This window comes from Furipterus horrens, unplaced genomic scaffold (genome assembly GCF_987537825.1).
Source record: "Furipterus horrens unplaced genomic scaffold, mFurHor1.1.pri manual_scaffold_4, whole genome shotgun sequence".
NCBI classification, from domain to species: Eukaryota; Metazoa; Chordata; class Mammalia; order Chiroptera; family Furipteridae; genus Furipterus; species Furipterus horrens.
The window spans coordinates 49,541,412-49,558,650 of record NW_028327174.1 but is presented as its reverse complement, the minus strand read 5'-3'; the positions used below and the strand labels follow the sequence as shown (position 1 = coordinate 49,558,650).

Below are 17,239 nucleotides of genomic sequence, written 5' to 3'. Positions count from 1 at the left end.
GCAGAAGGGGCAGGTGGCACCCTTGCCCTTCCTTGTGCCCTTTCTGACTGTAGCTCCTGGTGGAGGCCTGGTTTCTGATTTGAACTGCCTGCCTTGGGGGATCATCATGCATCAACCAAACAAGCCTTTAGGCATTTCATTAGACAAGGTTGGAGGAGGAGAAAAGACTAGTTGGTCCTGACAGAATATCAGCTAACCTCCCTCCAGCTGTATCCCTGGTTGGAAGGGGACTGCTTGGAGCCGTGGGCTGGTGTGAGGGTATAAGGAGACCAGAGTGGGAAGATCTCAAGTCTGGGTGACTTGCCTCTGCTTCTTGCTAGGTGGGAAGGGCCTGTCTATACCCAGCTCCCCCTACCACAGTGCCAGCCAGTGTCCTCACCCGGGCTACCATTGTCCCCTTCCTCACCAGTCGGTGGGGAAATCAGTGGATGGGAGGCCCAGGCACTTGGTTTTATACTGTAACCACTGAGGGAGCGGGGAGGGAAATGTACCATGTATTTCAGTGAAATATTTAATATATTTAAATACCAATAAAAATCAAATTCTTTGTAAAATCCCACGTTCTCTGCAGCTGTTCTGGGCCCCGGGTTGGGTCAGAATTGGCAGAGCCTGGTGTAGGAGGCAGCCTCCCGCCTGAGGGCCCGGTGAACCCCTCTCATCTGTGGTCAAAGGGCTTCCTTTGGTTTCCTCCCTGCCAAGGTGAAGCTGTGGTATCTTCAGAGAGCATTACTACTCTAGGCGCTTCAGCATCATGAAGATCAATGTGTCTTCCCAGATCTGTCACTCTGACCTCTTCCACAGACAAGGTTAGGACCCCCTGTGGTGGTGTTTCCAGGGCCCTGGCCTCTCCCAAAGCAAACACGAAGTTCTGGCCACTTCAAGAGTCTCTCACATGCCTGACCTCCCTCCCCCTCACTTTCAGTGCATACAAGTGACTTCTAGTCCAATCTAAATTTTACTCTGCTTTTTCAGTCCCCTCCTCCCATTAGTCAGCCATCAGAACCAGGACACTTTCTTCCTCTTTCCCCTTCTTTGTCCTTCCACAGTCCATCCTGTCCTTCTGCAAACACATCCTGCTCAATACAGACTGAAGATTCTGTTATTGAGGATCGAGTGGTCCATAAACCTGAAAAAGAGAGGGTCTCAGGTTCAGCCAGGCCAGGCTGGAATGTGTGAGCGCGCGTGGGTGGGGTGGGGGTGTATGTGTGGTGTGCGTCCTTAAACATAGCTCCCAAGACTGCTTCAGGGCAGAATGGACAGGCTAGTGATGAGGAAGTAGGGCGGGCCACTGCCAATGGATGGTGGCTGGAGTGGGGGGAGGCAGCAAGGAAGGGAACAGACACCCCCCAGACTCCCACAGCAATGCTATAGACACTTGTGCCTGCTCAGAAGTCATATCCACAAGGTGAAACACAAAGACACAGACAAATCTTTAACTCCTTTGAATGCCACCACTGCCCAAATTCTGGGGCCAGCTTTCCCTAGTAAGACCCAAACCACCTCTTCTATTCCCTAACTCTGAGTGGAGATGAAACAGTCTGTAAGGATTTAAGTGAGGGGAGGGAGTACTTCCCTAGGTCTCCCCACCTCGCCCCTCCCAGCCTAACCTGGTCATCGGGCTTTTAATGAGGCAGTGGCGAGGGCCCCGGATCCATGGCATGCTTTCCTCTGGGCGCACTCCTGGATCGTGGGACCTCCAGAAGCTGAAGTTCTGAGCATCAGTCAAGGGGACTCTGAAGACTTGATTGGGGACTGAAAGGGTTTGGGAAGAACAGGTCATCCAATTTCTTTGAGTTCTCAACTCCCTTTTGTGCCTCAGGGCAGCACAAGCCCAGTTTAGCAACTGGGCCTGACCAGGTGCTGAGAAGTCCTAGGAATTTGGTCACCACACCCAGCTTTGCTTCCGGATTCCAGCATCTCACACCCTTCACGGTCAGTTGAATCTGTTTTGGTTCTTCCTGCTGCTACTAAGCCCATCTCCCAAGAGGGCCTTCCCCAAGTGCTAAGATTGTGGAAAAGAAGTGGTCAACTCACTGGGAAATGTGCAAGATGGGTCCACAGGTCACAGGTTCTTTTTTTTTTTTTTTTAAGGCTTAATCATCCTCATTTCCATCCCTTCTCTCTGAAGTAGTTCCTTTGTTCATGCAAAGGAATTTAGCTAAGATACTACCTTGTGTTTACATACTGCTCATAGATATCATTTATTAAGTAACTATCATGTTCTAAATGTTGTATTAGAGGTGTTCTTAAAATTTTGAAAAAATGTCAGACTTAGATTTTCTTTTGTATTTTCACTATTAAATTGGGTAAATCTAATTATACCAGTGTATAAAATGTTTATATTTAAAAAATTTAGAATTAAAACCTAATAATCTGGGTATATAATCTTTATAATCATCATTTAAAAAATCTCTAACATATCATTGAGTAGATGTTATATTTTTTACTTAGTTGCTTTCCTGTTAATAATAAGCTTTTAAAAAATTTTGCTATTAAGAAACAACTCCTAGATACTCCTTCATGTATGTCTTCTTTAATTTCTGAAAGCATTTCAGTTTTTTAAATTAAACTTTAATTTTGAGATAATTATAGAGTCACATACATTTGCAAGAAAAGATACACAGATATCCCATGTACCGTTCACCCATTTCCCCACAGTGGTAACATCCTGGAAAACTACTGCACAATATTACAACCATGTTATTAACATACTAATAGAGAACAGCTCCATCACTACATGATCCTCTACTTGCCCTTTTATAGCCACTCCCTCCATCCCCTAGCCCCTGCCCTTGGTAATCAATAATCATTTCTTCATTTCTATCATTTTGTTTTCTTAAGAGTGTTATAGTTTTGGCAGCACATATACTAAAATTGGAATGATACAGAGAAGATTAACAAGGATGACACATAAGTCTGTGAAGCATTCCATATTTTAAGAAAACAAAGGAAAAAAAGAATGCTATATAATCAGCATCATACAGTATGTGATCTTTTAAAGATTGGCCTTCTTTATATAGCATAATTCCCTAGAGATTCCTACAAGCTATCGCATCTATCAGTAGTTCGTCCTAGATGCTTTTTGAAATTTACATTTTCTTTTTCATGCAATGCTAGAGTATTATTCCCATTTCCAGATGGTCCAGAGCAGGTAAGTGTTTAAAAGAACTTTTTCAAGGTCACATGACTTGTTTGGAACTTAAACTCAATTTAAATCCCTAAGGTAGTCCTTGGTCTATCACTCCTCACAGGCACAGCATATAATAATATGCAAGTACTAAGTTGTCTCATTTTTGGTTTGATCTGCGTAGCAATTCTGTAAGATTGGTAGAGCAGGCATTTTCTGTTTCTTTTTTTAGCATTTAAATATTTTAGAGACAGAGAGAGGAAGGAAAGGAGGGAGTGAGGGAGGGAGAGAAAGACAGAGAGACACATGAATTTATTGTTCTACTTACACTGGCAACCTTGGTGTGTCAGGACGATGCTCTAACCAACTGAGCTACCAGGCCAGCGCTTGTTTTGTTTTGTTTTGTAATGCATGAGGAAGCAGGTTAATTAAGGATAAGTGACTACTCAAGGTGAGACATTTAAAAGAGGCAGAGAACTAGGACTCAAACCTGGATCTTGTGCTTCCAAGTCTGATTTAATTTTTATTTTATCTTGCTCACTCCACCACTCAGATCTGCTTTCTCCCTCTCTCCTCACTCTTTTCTTGGCTCGTTTTTTCCTCTGCCCTAGAACCACCCAACTTCATCCCAGCCATTATTTAGGAACTCAGACATAGATAGGCCACTGGAAGATACTTACATGTCTTTAACAACACCTTCCGTACAGCTTTATGGTACCTTGTGTGGCTATTCTGGTGCACAGAATAATTCCCATCTTCTGAGTTAATTGGGGGAAGCTTCGTGGGCACCAGTTCCTTCTGGTCTGAAATAAGAGCAGACTTGATTTGAGTACTTGACAAATAGGGCTATTTGATTCTCTGAGTCTCTGGTGTTCATGCCAGCTAGGCACAAGGCAAGGATCTCTCCTAGCCACTCAAGTCTGATTCTTGATTCTTGGGATCTCAGGAGTCAAATCACAATGCCCGTGACAGAGGGGAGGAAGGGAGAACCCAGTGATCAAGAGACCTTCTTCACCACCCTCTTATTCCTCCGTGACTCCTGGGTTTTGAGTGGCCTCCTGCTGGTATCAAAATATAGACAAGTACTTAGGATTAGTGCAGGCAAAAAAAAAAAAAAAAAAAAGGCACTTTATCTGGATAGACAATCCTTTTCTGGGACCGGCATATTTGCAGACCTTTAATTGGTCTAATAGGGGAAGTTATCTTTGAGATAAGTCTTGGAGGTTAAGAAAAAGTATGTGGGATGTGGCAGTATCAGGAAGAGCTATTCAGGCAGCATGACAGCAAGTGTTAGAAGCATTAGAGAGGACTCAGCTTGCTATTGATTTGGAGCCTGATTAATGCTGGGTAAAGTGGAGAGGGACAGGGGATATGCTTAATGTAGGGCAGGGTAGGGTATGGTAGGGTGTGGTAGGGCATAGTAGTACAGTAAATTTAGTATTCTTATGAGGGTTTGGGAATCCCCTGTGATGCAAAACCAGATCTAGGCTGAAAACACCAGATTTTCCTTACCCAGTGCTGTGATCTGAATGTTTATGTCCTTCCCCAAATTCATATGTTGAAAACTTAATGCCCAAGGTGATGGTATTTAGAGGTGGGGGCTTTGGGAGGTGATTAGGTCATAATGGAATTAGTGCCCTTATAAAAGAGGTCTGAGCCCTGGCCCTGTGTGCTCAGTTGGTTGGAGCATCATCCTGTAAACTGAAAGGTTGTGGGTTCCATTTCAGGTCAGGGCACATGCCTAGGTTGCAGATCAGTCCCTGGTCCCCTGTTGGGGTGCGTTACAAGAGGCAACTGATAGATGTTTCTCTCCCCTCTTCCTCTCCCACTCTCTAAAGTCAATAAACATGTCCTTGGGTAAGGATTAAAAAAATAGTAATAATAATAATAATAATAAAATTAAAGAGGCCTGAGACCATAAAGAAAGATGGAAATCTTACCCTTTGCAACAGCATGGTTGGACTTGGAGAGCAATATGGTAAGTGAAATAAGCCAGTCAGAGAAAGATAAGTACCATATGATTCCACTCATGTGGAATCTAGTGAACAAAATGAACTAACAAACAAAATAGAAACACTCATAGATAGAGAACTGACAGCTGTCAGAGGGGAGGGGGGTTGTGGGACTGTGTGAAAAAGGTGAAGGAATTAAGCAGAAAAAAACCCCCTCATAAACACAGACAATGGTATGACAGTGTGGTGATTACCAGAGGGTAAGCTGTAGGGGCGGATGTAGAAGAGGGTATACGGGGGATAAATGGTGATGGAAGGAGGCTTGGACTTGAGGTGGTGGACACACAATACAATACACAGATGATGTGTTATAGAATTGTACATCTGAAACTATATAATTTTATTAACCAATGTCACCCCAATAAATTTAGTTAAAAATAAAAGAGGCCTGAGAGAGCTCCCTTACTCCTTCCTCAATGTGAGGACACAGAAGTCTGCGACCTAGAAGAGGGCCCTCACCCAACCATGCTGGCACCCTTATCTTGGACTTCAGCCTCCGGAGCTGTGAGAAATTTCTGTTGTTTTTAAGCCACCCAGTCTATGGTATTTTGTTACAGCAAACTTAGACAGCAATTTTCAACTGGTGTGCCACAAGAATTTTAAAACATGCAGCACCTGACTATTTAAATAGTCAGGGGCACTGATCTCTTTTCCCTTAGGTTGTCAAATAAAAAAATGACAATAGCCAACACAACACTACCCATCTGGTGTGGATGGATGAAAATTATACTTTTTTTTTTTTTTTGTCAGATTGGCAAAAATACTTCTTTGGTGTGCCACAGAATTGCAGCTAGGGCATGGGTAAAGACTGGCTAGGCCAATCAAATACATCTGTTCCAGATTTTGAATCAAAGATGAGATTGCAAAGAAGCATGGACATGTCAAGTTTTCTTCTGTTGGTGGGAAGTTGCAGCAGTGAAGCTGCACCTGCTCCTGGGAGCAGTACGCCCGGCGTCCTTGGTGCCAGCAGTGCCCGCCCTAGCATTGAGTGCAGTAGTGTCTATGCCCACCCAGGTCTGCAGCGTCATGCTCAACAATGTTTCTGGTTACTATCCATAAAGCTTGGTTCTTTGTTCCTTCTATAGCTAAACGACTTTATTGTAAAACTGATGTAAAAATTGCACATATTTGATACATACAACTTAATGAGTTTGGAGATAAGTACACACCTGTGAAACCGTCTCTACAATCTATACCATAAACATATCCATCCCTTCTAGAGATTGCCTCCCACCCTCTTTGTTGTTATTATTACTTTGCGATAAGAACATTGAACAAGATTTACCCTCTTAGCAAATTTTTAAGTATGTAATACAGTATTAAGTATAGGCTCTATGCTGCAGGGTAGATCTCCAGACTCACTCATCTTGTATAACTGAAACTTGTACTCTTCGACCACTATCACCTCCTTCGTCCTTCCCCCTTGCCACTGGCAACAACCATTCTATTCTCTGCTTCTATGAGTTCGATTATTTTTGATTCCTCATGTAAGTGGTATCATGTAGTATTTATCCTTCCATGTCTGGCTTATTTCACTCAACATAATGTCTTCCAGGTTCATCCATATTGTTGAAAATGGCAGAATTTCCACTGTATACACATACCACACTTTCTTTACCTGTCCATGCATTATGAACATTTATGTTGCTTCCACGCCTTTGGTGTTGTGAACAATGAGGCAATGAACATGGGAGTGAGATGTCAGTCTGAGATCTTGATTTCAATTCCTTTGGATATACACCCAGAAATGGAACTGCTGGATCATATGATAGTTCTATCTTTAATTTTTTGGGGAATGTCCATAATGTTTCCCATATTGGCTGCACCAATTTACATTCCCACCAACAGTGCACAAGGGTTTTCTTTTCTCCACATCTTCACCAACACTTAATCTTTATTATTTTTTAAATAATAACCACTTTCAACACATGTGAGGTGTTATCTGTGTTTTCAACTTGCATTTTCCTGATGATTAATCATGTTGAGTATCTTTTAATTTGCCTGTTGCCCATTTGTATGTTTTCTTTGGGGAAATGTCTTTTCTGTTCCTTTGCCCATTTTTTAATCAGATTTCTCTCTCTCTCTCTCTCTCTTTTTTTTTTTTTTTTTTTGCTATTGAGTTACGAGTTTCTTATATACTTTGGTTACTAACCCTTTGTCAAATGTATGGTTTGTAAATATTCTCTCTCATCTGCAGGTTGTATTTTCATTTTGTTTCATTTGTTATGCAGAAGCTTTTTAGTTTGATATAATTCCACTATTTTAAATAAGTTCATGTTCTGCTTAAATAGGATTTGGCTTTCACCTCTGAATCCTGAGCCGTCAGTGAAAGGATGAAAGTTGGCCATTTTCTCTGGAAATTGTTGAAATTGCTGCCTCACCTCTGGTGGAAGGCAGGGATGCCTCTTCTTTTCTGTAGTTCTTCCCTCAGCTCCTGCTTTTCCCCTTCTTCCTAGCTTGGTCACACTCCATCATCTCTGTCCCTCCTCCCTCACTTTTGCACTTCTATGGAAGTCTCCTTTAGTATTCTCAGAGATAATGACACTGCCAGAGTGGGACACTGTTTGAATTCCCTCCCTCTACCAAGAGTTGAGGACTTGGAGAGGCAGCAGAGTACAGAATTTTGGAAGCTTGGACTGAACCAAGGGGCTGATTTGTGCCTCATCACAGGTTACAGCAGCAAGAGGGGAAAGTTCCTGAAACCAGTGTCATTTGAGTTTTGTGGTTTGACTTTGGGCAAGTAGTGGGTGGTGGAATGTTCATGTAGATGTAGACTCAGGGTAATGGGATCTGGACTATGCATAACTATTGGTCCGGGTGCAGGTGACAGTGGGAGCTCTTCATCTGGCCTCAGATTGATTGTTCTTAAGCGTACAGCCAGATGGTCTTCCCAGCTTCCCATATGGATGGTTACTGTGTGCTTGGAGGCATGCTGGACAATATTATCCACTTGGATGCCTTCCTTCTGAATCAAGGACTGGTTGACGTACTTCTCACATCAGTTTTTTTGGCAGGCTGGAGGATAATTTTTGGTAATCATAGCTTCCCCAAACTTCCAGGATTGGAAGCTATGATTGAAGCTATGATGAAGGGTATGTAAGAATCATGCCACAGACTCTGAGCTCTTTATATGCAAACTCCACAGTGGTAAGGTAGTAGAATCCATCATTTTGTTGGAAGATAGTATAACAGAGGTTCTTCATCCACCCAGTTAATACCATGCCATGCTTCATATGGCTTTGGGGACTAAACAGATATGGAATACCCTGAACATTTTTTTCTAGAATTAGGCCATGAAATGGGAGTTGCCATAAGACCACACTTGATACTTTGAATGGACTGGTTGTAAAAGACATCTGGGATGGTGCAAAAGTACTTGGGTGGATCTTTCACTCATCCTAATTAATGTTGCAGACTTCTCAATATTATAGGCTTCCCAGGGCCACTGAAGTCATCTCAAAATCTTAGTTATCTCCTTCTTTTCCCATTGCCTCTGTTCATTGGAACTGGGGCTGATTTGCCACAATATTTTCAGGTTGAAGAATTTTTAAAATGTGTGTGCCTTAGTGGCTCCCAGAATTCTTGATTGATTGATTTTTTTTTTTTTTTTCGTTTCAAACTTTATTCCCAGGCTTCTTCAGCTTAATTTGCTGCAAAGAATGATTCGTGTATAAGCAAAAACTGAAAAAAGCTGCAGTGTCCAAGGGGCTAGGGCTTAAAAATATTAGAGATCTAGATTTTATCAGATCCATAAACAAAATTTGAAAAAGCAGTCATATTATAAAATAGCAGCTCCCAGTAACTTCTTCAAGTTTATCTTCTTCAGAAGTTGACTCAATTCAGTTTGCTTCATTCTTGGAAGCCTCATCAAAATTCTCCACAAGATCTGGAACTTCATCATCATCATCCTCTCCTGTAGCAAGTGGTGCTTTTCCATCCACAGATTGTTTGGGCAGAGCTTCAGCTAGTCTCCTTAAACTGGTCAGACCGTCTGCACCAAGCTGATTTAAGATGCTGGGCAGCATTTCTGTCAGCTGCTTTGTCTCAGCGTGGCCCGTAATGGTGAACGTGTTCGCTGCTAGAGATGCCTGAACTTTAGGGTTGTTAAAGTGGATCACTGTTCCTTGGTTTGTGAACATATTTACCTCTTCAATGCCAGAGATGTTGTTTACCCCCAACTTCTTTAAGGAGAACTGAAGTTTTTTATCATCGCTGTAGCTGTTCTGTGAACCACCTTCTTCCTACGAGCAGTACCTTTCCCCCCAATGCGCACTTGTGCCTGCAGTTTGGCGAGTTTCTCTTGGTTCATGATAGTTTCTTTCATCTTGTTGGAGAGAAAATGGGGGGACTAGGGTTGGTGCTCAGGGGGGTCTTTGGCAGACCAGCTGAAAATAAGCACGCACACGCGGGGATGCAAGATGGCAGCTAGAGATTGATTGATTATTGTTGTTCAACAGTTGTCCCAATTTTTCCCCCATTGCTCTCCACCGCCCCATCTACCCCCCTGCCCCCACAGTCAATCCCCACCCCTGCTGTCCATGTCCATGGGTCATTCATTTATACATGTTTCGTGGCTCCCAGAACTCTGACTTCCAGGTTAGGGTACTCGCCTGCCTGTTCAGATGCTTAGTACATAGTAGTGATAATATCTTAACACTCATTACTTGCAGTTGTCTTAGACTTGGTATTACTGCTAGCATAGTACCACCCTGACTAGAGAATCATATAAGATCAGTCTGAGAGAAATGTTGTGGTATTATACATAACAAATGACTCCTGTCCAGGAGGTCATACCCAATACTAGGCATGAATCTCTTGAAGTTGGCTGGGACATTAAAATGGGTTGAAATTGGCTGATGTGTGTTTGGAAGGCTGTATTGCACTTATTGTCTTCCCTGATACAAGGAAATTGCCAGTGCTTTGGGAGGAAGTGGACAGGAGCATGAGCCCAGGGAACCAGACCAATCTGCAGGGCACATTTCACATATAGGGGAGTTCCTTTGCTTTCATTTCCAACATTATCTTCCTCAAAGTGGTGCACTTGCTCAGGATCCTCAACACAGGGGAAATAGATGGGGCGTGAGATAACAGAGAGGCATAATGCTGGTTGCAGACTCCGGACCTAAAACTGATTAGCCTGGATCTTCTAGAGATAACAATACAAAAGCTAATACTTAGTGAATGTGCTCGGCACAGCTATAGAAGGTAGGTACTATTATTATCTTATTTTACAAATAGGGAAACAGAGGCCCAGAGACATTTAGTAATTTCCCTAAGGTCACATGACTAGCATATGGCAGAGACATGAGTTTAACCAAGCAGTTTGGCTCCAGAGCCCTGTTCTTAACCACTGCACCAAACTGACTCTTGAAATAACCTAATCAGAGCATCCAGGAAAGACCAAGGACTAAGGGAAAACATGGACTAAAAGAACCAGCTTCTTGATGGGCTCCCTACGTACAGCTCAATGGGGGTGCTGTCAAGGGTATCTTGCTCACACCAGAGCAGCCTTGAATTGGATGGTGGACATGATATCATCACCTTGATCCAGAGGCAGAACTCTGGCTTCGTAAGTTCCACTGAAATGTGCAATACCATTTCCTATGGCCAGCATCAGGGACCAGAGATGACAGGAACCTGGTGGCCACTCTGCAGTGGACTGGATCAGTCCCAGTGGGGCAAGGCTGAGCCAATGTGGGGAAAGTGGTCTGCTGCAGTCTAGTCACCCACCTTGAAGGTGCTCATTCCCTAGGCTTTGAAGGATTGTAGTTATGAGTAGCTTGAGTGCCTTCTCCCCTCCAGTTTCAGGCAGATGGGGATGGTGGTCTGTAGCAGCTATGAGACATATGGGTTGTTTCAAAGATACATTTCTATAACCATAGTAGGTCTATCCATTTGGAAAGGCAGAGGGGCTCAGAGCTTTGGCCAATTCATTCTTGCTGAGTTCCTGCACCTATTTGAAAATTCAGAACTACAGTGCCCTCTGCTGGCATCTAAGAATGGCATCCCCCGCTGGCTCCTAACAGGTGAGTCACTGGGACAGGCAGCTGGAGAGGCCAGGAGACTTAGGAGATTGAGCAGAGGACATCCTAGCCAAGGTGGGGAAAACCACTAATTACATCCTCTGACAGGATCCAGAAAATGATAATGCAAGCTAGATGTGCTCAGTTTTTACCAGAGACTTGAGACTTAGTTATTCTGTGAAGAGATTCATTTGGAAGTGGAAGTAAGAGCAACTCTGAGGATTAGTTAGTGAATTATTCTGGAAAGAGGAATAATAAAGGCAGCAGTGGAAGAAGATGGAGTGAGGCCCTTTGGATGTGCATAGCTTGGATTTCATTATATCTCTGGATAGAGGGCTGTCACTGGAGTCTGGCAGGGAGAGGTCTTTTGTCTCCAGATAAGAACAAACAATCTCTTCTACCACCTACCCTCATCGATTTGCCTCTGAAACTTCTTTCAGTGAGCAATGAGGACAGATTGTTTTGATAAGGTCTAGCTTGACCAAGGGTTTTCATATAATAAAGCAAGGGAGTTATCTCAGCAAAGGACCAGATAATAGTTAATTTGTTTGAAATCAAGACCAAAACACTTATGGACCAAGAGAAGTGTCCAGGTGAGATGCTAAGGTAGGTAGGAGAGCAGGGTTCAAAGCAGGTAGAGACATTCAGCAAAGGAAAGGACAGATATAGGGCTATTCTCCCCTGGACAAGACAGAGAATGGAAAGCTTAGGTACTCAAGAGACTTGGACATCAGATGAACAAACTCTGGAAGCTAGGCTGAACTTGTAGGGGAAACCAGTATTAGGATCTGGAAGGGTGAGTCTGGGAGGGGTAGGAATCCACTGACTGGTGGATATGAGAGGTCTAGTCACTGCTCAGGTGTGCTCTTCTGTGGGCAGCTGTAGTCAGCAGGCTCCTTAAGGGCCTGAATGAACTATCCTTTGAAGCCAGCCAGAATATTTTTCTTCTCAAGGAATCATATAGTTAAAAATGTTCCTTCCCAACTTGAAACAGAAAGAAGAAAAAAGAATTGAAAGAAACAAGAAGAGGCTTAGGAATCTTTGGGACAACTTTAAACATGACAACATATGAATCATAGGGGTGCCAGAAGGAGAAGAGGAAGAGCAAGAAATTGAAAACTTGTTTGAAAAAATAATGAAAGAAAACTTCCTCCATTTGGTGAAGGAAATAGACATGTCAGTCCAGGAAGCACAGAGAGTCCCAAACTAGTTGGACCCAAAGACCACAGCAAGACACATCATAATTAAAATGCCAAAGGTTAAAGATAAAGAGAGAATCTTAAAAGCAGCAAGAGAAAAGCAGAGTCATCTACAAAGGAGTTCCCATAAGACTCTCAGCTGATTTCTCAAAAAAAACTTTGCAGGCAAGAAGGGACTGGCAAGAAGTATTCAAAGTGATGAAAAGCAAGGACCTACAACCAAGACTACTCTATCCAGCAAAGATATCATTTAGAATGGAAGGGCAGATAAAGTGCTTCTGAGACAAAGTAAAGCTAAAGGAACTCATTATCACCAAGTCCTTATTATATGAAATGTTAAAGAGACTTATTTAAGAAAAAGAAGATCAAAACTATGAACATTAAAATGACAACTCACAACTATCAAGAACTGAATCTAAAAAACAGAAACAAAACAAACTAAGCAAACAAGCAGAACAGGAACAGAATCATAGGTATGGAGATCATTTGGAGGGTTATCAGCTGGGAGAGGGAAGGGGAGAATAGGAGAAATGGTGCAGGGATTAAGAAGCATAATTGGCAGGAACAAAATAGACAGGGTGAAGTTAAGAATAGTATAGGAAAGGGTGAAGCCAAAGGACTTATATGTATGACCCATGGACATGAACTAAGCAGGGGGATTGCTGGAGGGAAGGGGGGGTACCAGGTGGAGGGGGGCAAAGGGGAAAAATTGGGACAACTGTAACAGCACAATCAATAAAATATACTTAAAAAAGTGTTCTGTCCCAGGTTTATCCTGGCAAGTATGTCTTAAGTAGACAAAAATATTCTAGTCATAGGAAAGGTATATATATTCCACATGTACAATAAATAGTAACTTACATATTATGGCTTATAACTTCCAATCATCTGTTGTATAGTTCTATGTGCTAAGTCTTAGATGTATTGCATATATTATTTTATTTAATATCCACAGCAAATCGAAAAGAAAGGCATTATTATCTTCATTTATAGGTGAGGAAACTGAGGCACTCTGAATTTGCTTACTGTGATTTAACTCCTGAATCTGAAAATTTTGGGGTACCTGATAAAACTGAGTTTCTGAAATTGGGGATAGATCAAAGTATTCTTCCCACACCCTGCTATCTTCTTTGGTTTTTCTCTTTTGGTTCTTTATTGGTGGGGTGGGTAAGGAGGAGGCAGGGGCTGGTAGAATATTTAGTTACACATCGTGACTCACCTCCGAGTTTTCATTATGATTATACCAAGGAAAGCTTGAGTGGGCTTTTTTTGAATTGAATGTTAATACACTCCCATCTACTAGAAGAGAAAAAACCCTATCTTCAAAGAAAAATTGTGAATGACTTCAAAATATCACTCTAGTAAGTGTTAAGAATGAAAAGTGTCAGTATTAACAGGTTCATTTTATGGTTGCTGTTAAAGTCCTAGTTGAGGGGCCAGGTAAGAGTGTGGTTGATTTGAGCACATAGAACAGGTTGAAGAGCTAGCATTGGTGGGGAGAAAAGCGTCAAATCACTTGAGTGAATATATTAACAAGGTGGAATCAGCCACAAAGAGAGTGAGGCCAGAGAACCATTCTGAACCTAAGTATGGATTACAAATTAGAATCCTGCAAGATCATTTGGATTGTGGAACTAAGGGTGAGCATAGAGTTAGGAACTGTGGGTTCCTAGAATTAATGTAGAAATTGGGACTAGAAAGAAGAATAAGTAAGGTGGATGTGGCCCTGCTAGGAGCCAAATATAACGCTGTCTTTTACCCATAATCTCCCTTCCCTCCTTGTGAATTTCCCAAACCAGTTCTGAAGTAATAGAAAGGTATGAGACAAGTTTCCCATTGTGGTGTTCCTCATTCCTATTGAATGGAATTTTCAGGTGGAAGACTGAATGACACAGTTGAAGCCAAATTTGGCAGATTGTAGCCAGGTTGTCTGAATGTCTTTGTGGAAAGGGTAGTATGATCAGAAATATTGTTCTAAGGTTCTTTTTGTTATGCGGTCATGGATGATGAGCAGAGTATATATATATTTCAGGTGTCTACAAAAAATGGCATGTCAGAAGTGGAAGATGAGTTACAGGCATCTGGAGGCGATGCAGTGAAAGCAATGCATCGAAGTGGGAGGTGGAGATGCTTTGCTATAGTTTTGTCTTTGAACTGCTCTAGATTTTGAAATTTTTTCTCCTAAAGATGAAACTCTAGTCTCAGCTCTACACATGGTTGACTTGTTCCCATTCTTGAGGTGTTGCTCATATATTACCTCCTTGATCTCTATGTATAAAATGGGTCTTCCCAACTTACTCGCCATCATGGTTATCTGCAAACTCAGTTGCCTGTAGGAGCCAGGCAGATGACATTTATGCGTAAAGCAAACTGAGCAAGAAACCTGTCCCACCTAAAGGGAAAGCTGCTACTTTGCTTTGACTGCTTGTGCTCATGTGATAATTTAGGGCCAGTGTGGCTAGTTCTAATTTTTAAAATAGAAGTTAGAAGTGGAGGCTTTACATAAAAGCTCTTTTATTTTTAAATGTTGGTCCAAAGTTTTTTAAAAAGCACTCTGCAGGCTGAGTCTGGTCCTCTGGTCAGCAATTTACAAATTTGGATTTATTGCTTTGCCCCCTTATTTCCTTCCCAGCACTTCTTACAATCTATATTTCTTTATTTATATATCTTCTGTGTTAATCACTGTTGTATTTCAAGTGCCTAATATGTGCCTGGCACAGTAAGTTCTCAATAAATAAATATCTGATGTAGGATGAGGAGAGGAATCTGGATTGGTGCCTTACTTACAAGCTTTTTGTATATTCTGAATATTATAATATATACAAATTATACATATGTATATGTATTTATATATATACACACATCTATATGTAACAAATATTTTCTCTTTGTCTCTTGCCTTTTAACTCTGATGTCTTCTGATATATAATTTACAATTTTTTTACTTAGCAAAAATGATCATTCTTTTCTATTAGGCTTCTGGGCTTTATGTTCTAAAGGAAAGATTTTCCAAAACCACCCTGATTATAAAAATATTCTATGTTTTCCTCTAATATTTCTATAGTTTTGTTTTATATATTTATCTTTAATCCATTTGAGAGTTATTTTTGTGTATGATATAAGGTTCGGAGGTCTTTATTATGCTAAGGAATATCCTTTTATTTTTAATTTACAAAGTATTTCTTAAAAATATCGAATGACTTTAATTTTTAGTGAAATAGTTGGATATACCTTTTTTAATTTGACAGACAGATGTCATGTATTATATTAATCTGTTCCCTAAAATTGAGTCACCATTGTATTTCTGGAATAAATCTACATCATGATAGATATTGTCTTTAATATATTCTTTAATTTTTTAAAAATCTTTTAAATTACAGTTGACATTCAGTATTATATGTTTCAAGTGTACAACATAGTGGTTAGACATTTATATAACTGACAAAGTGATCCCCTTCATAAGTATACTACTCTCTTTACACCATACATAGTTATTACAGTATTGTTGACTATACAAGGGGGGGACCCCAGGAAAACCCAGCTTTACCTTCTGGAGGGTGGGCCCCTTGTAGTAAAGGTTTCCTTGTAGTAAAGGTTCCCCCCCAGGTGCGTGTTCTAGGTACGTGTATCAGTGTACCAGCTGGCATTGTTGTGAGAGTCTGCGTTTGGCTTCAGTGGATTTTTTTTGAACACTCTTTCAATGCATTTGCCCATTTCATGATGGGTGATTTACGAGCGCACCTGCCCACACCGCACGGAGTGTTCAGCAGTTTTTGACCAAAATGACCTAATTCCCATGCTCCACCCTCCCTATTCACTCAATCTTGCCCTGAGCGACTTTTCTTTGTTTCCCTGGATGAAAAAGTCCTCAAAGGGAAACATTTTGCAGATGTGGAAGAGGTGAAACGAAAAACTGCAGAAGCACTAAGAGGCATCAAAATTGACAAGTTCAAAAATTGTCAATAGGTATATTGTATCAAATGAAGAGTACTTTGAAGGTGACTGAAGTTTTAACATGTAAGAATACGCTATTTTAAATAAATAAATTGCATTTTTGGGTCTCCTCTTGTAGTCTCTATTCTGTTTTACCTCCCTGTGACTATTTTGTAACTACCAATTTGTAGTTCTTAATTTCTACACCTTTTTCACCCAGTCCCCCAAATCTCCTCCCACCTGGCAAACACCAGTTTGTTCTCTGTATCTATGAATTTGTTTTCTGGGTTTTTTTTTAATTTTTATTTTTAGATTCCACACGTAAGTGAAACTATATGGTGTTTATCTTTGTCTGACTTACTTCAGTTATCATAATATCCTCTAGGTCCATCTATGTTGTTACAAATGGTAAGCTTTCATTCTTTTTCAGGACCAAGTAATATTCCAACAGTCCACTGCATATATGTACATCTTCTTTATCCAATCATCTATCTATCAATGAACACTTGGGTCTTGCTTTTTTATCCATTCAGCCACTCTATGTCTTTTGATTGGAGCATTTAATACATTTACATTTAAAGTAATTATTAATAAGTATGTAGTTACATTTTATTATTCATATTTTTTCTACCTCCTCCTCTTTCTTCTATTGCTTTTCCTTCAATATTTCTGGCAATACTTGTCCTGGCTGGTGTGGCTTAGTGGATCGAGTGCTGGCCTGTGAACCGAAAGGATGCTGTTTTGATTTCTGGGTCATGACACATGCTTGGGTTGCAGGCCAGGTCCCCAGTTGGGGGTGTGCGACAGGCAACCAATTATTGTTTCTCTCTCTTTCTCCCTTCTTTGCCCTCTCTCTAAATAAAATAAAATCTTTAAAAAATATTTCTGGTAATACTGGTTTGGTTGTCATGAACTGCACTAGCTTTATCTTGTCTGGGATTTTTA

At 41.1% G+C, this 17,239-nt stretch overlaps 1 protein-coding gene and 2 pseudogenes across 1 annotated transcript in view; 1 reads left to right on the top strand and 2 right to left on the bottom strand.

Annotated features, from left to right (window-relative positions):
* Window positions 1–936: 936 nt before the first annotated feature.
* The window catches only part of SPMIP11 (sperm microtubule inner protein 11), a 30,880-nt gene continuing 14,577 nt past the window's right edge, over window positions 937–17,239 (bottom strand). The window contains exons 2-5 of the mRNA XM_090273089.1: window positions 10,866–10,879; window positions 3,808–3,930; window positions 1,608–1,752; window positions 937–1,126 (exon numbers count right to left, since the gene is read on the bottom strand). Of these exons, the coding sequence (XP_090129215.1) occupies window positions 1,078–1,126; window positions 1,608–1,752; window positions 3,808–3,930; window positions 10,866–10,879 (331 nt within the window). The 3' untranslated portion in view covers window positions 937–1,077. The remainder of the gene's footprint in view (window positions 1,127–1,607; window positions 1,753–3,807; window positions 3,931–10,865; window positions 10,880–17,239) is intronic.
* Window positions 2,843–2,938, top strand: LOC150011684 (U6 spliceosomal RNA; annotated as a pseudogene).
* Window positions 8,851–9,360, bottom strand: LOC150011683 (transcription factor BTF3 pseudogene; annotated as a pseudogene).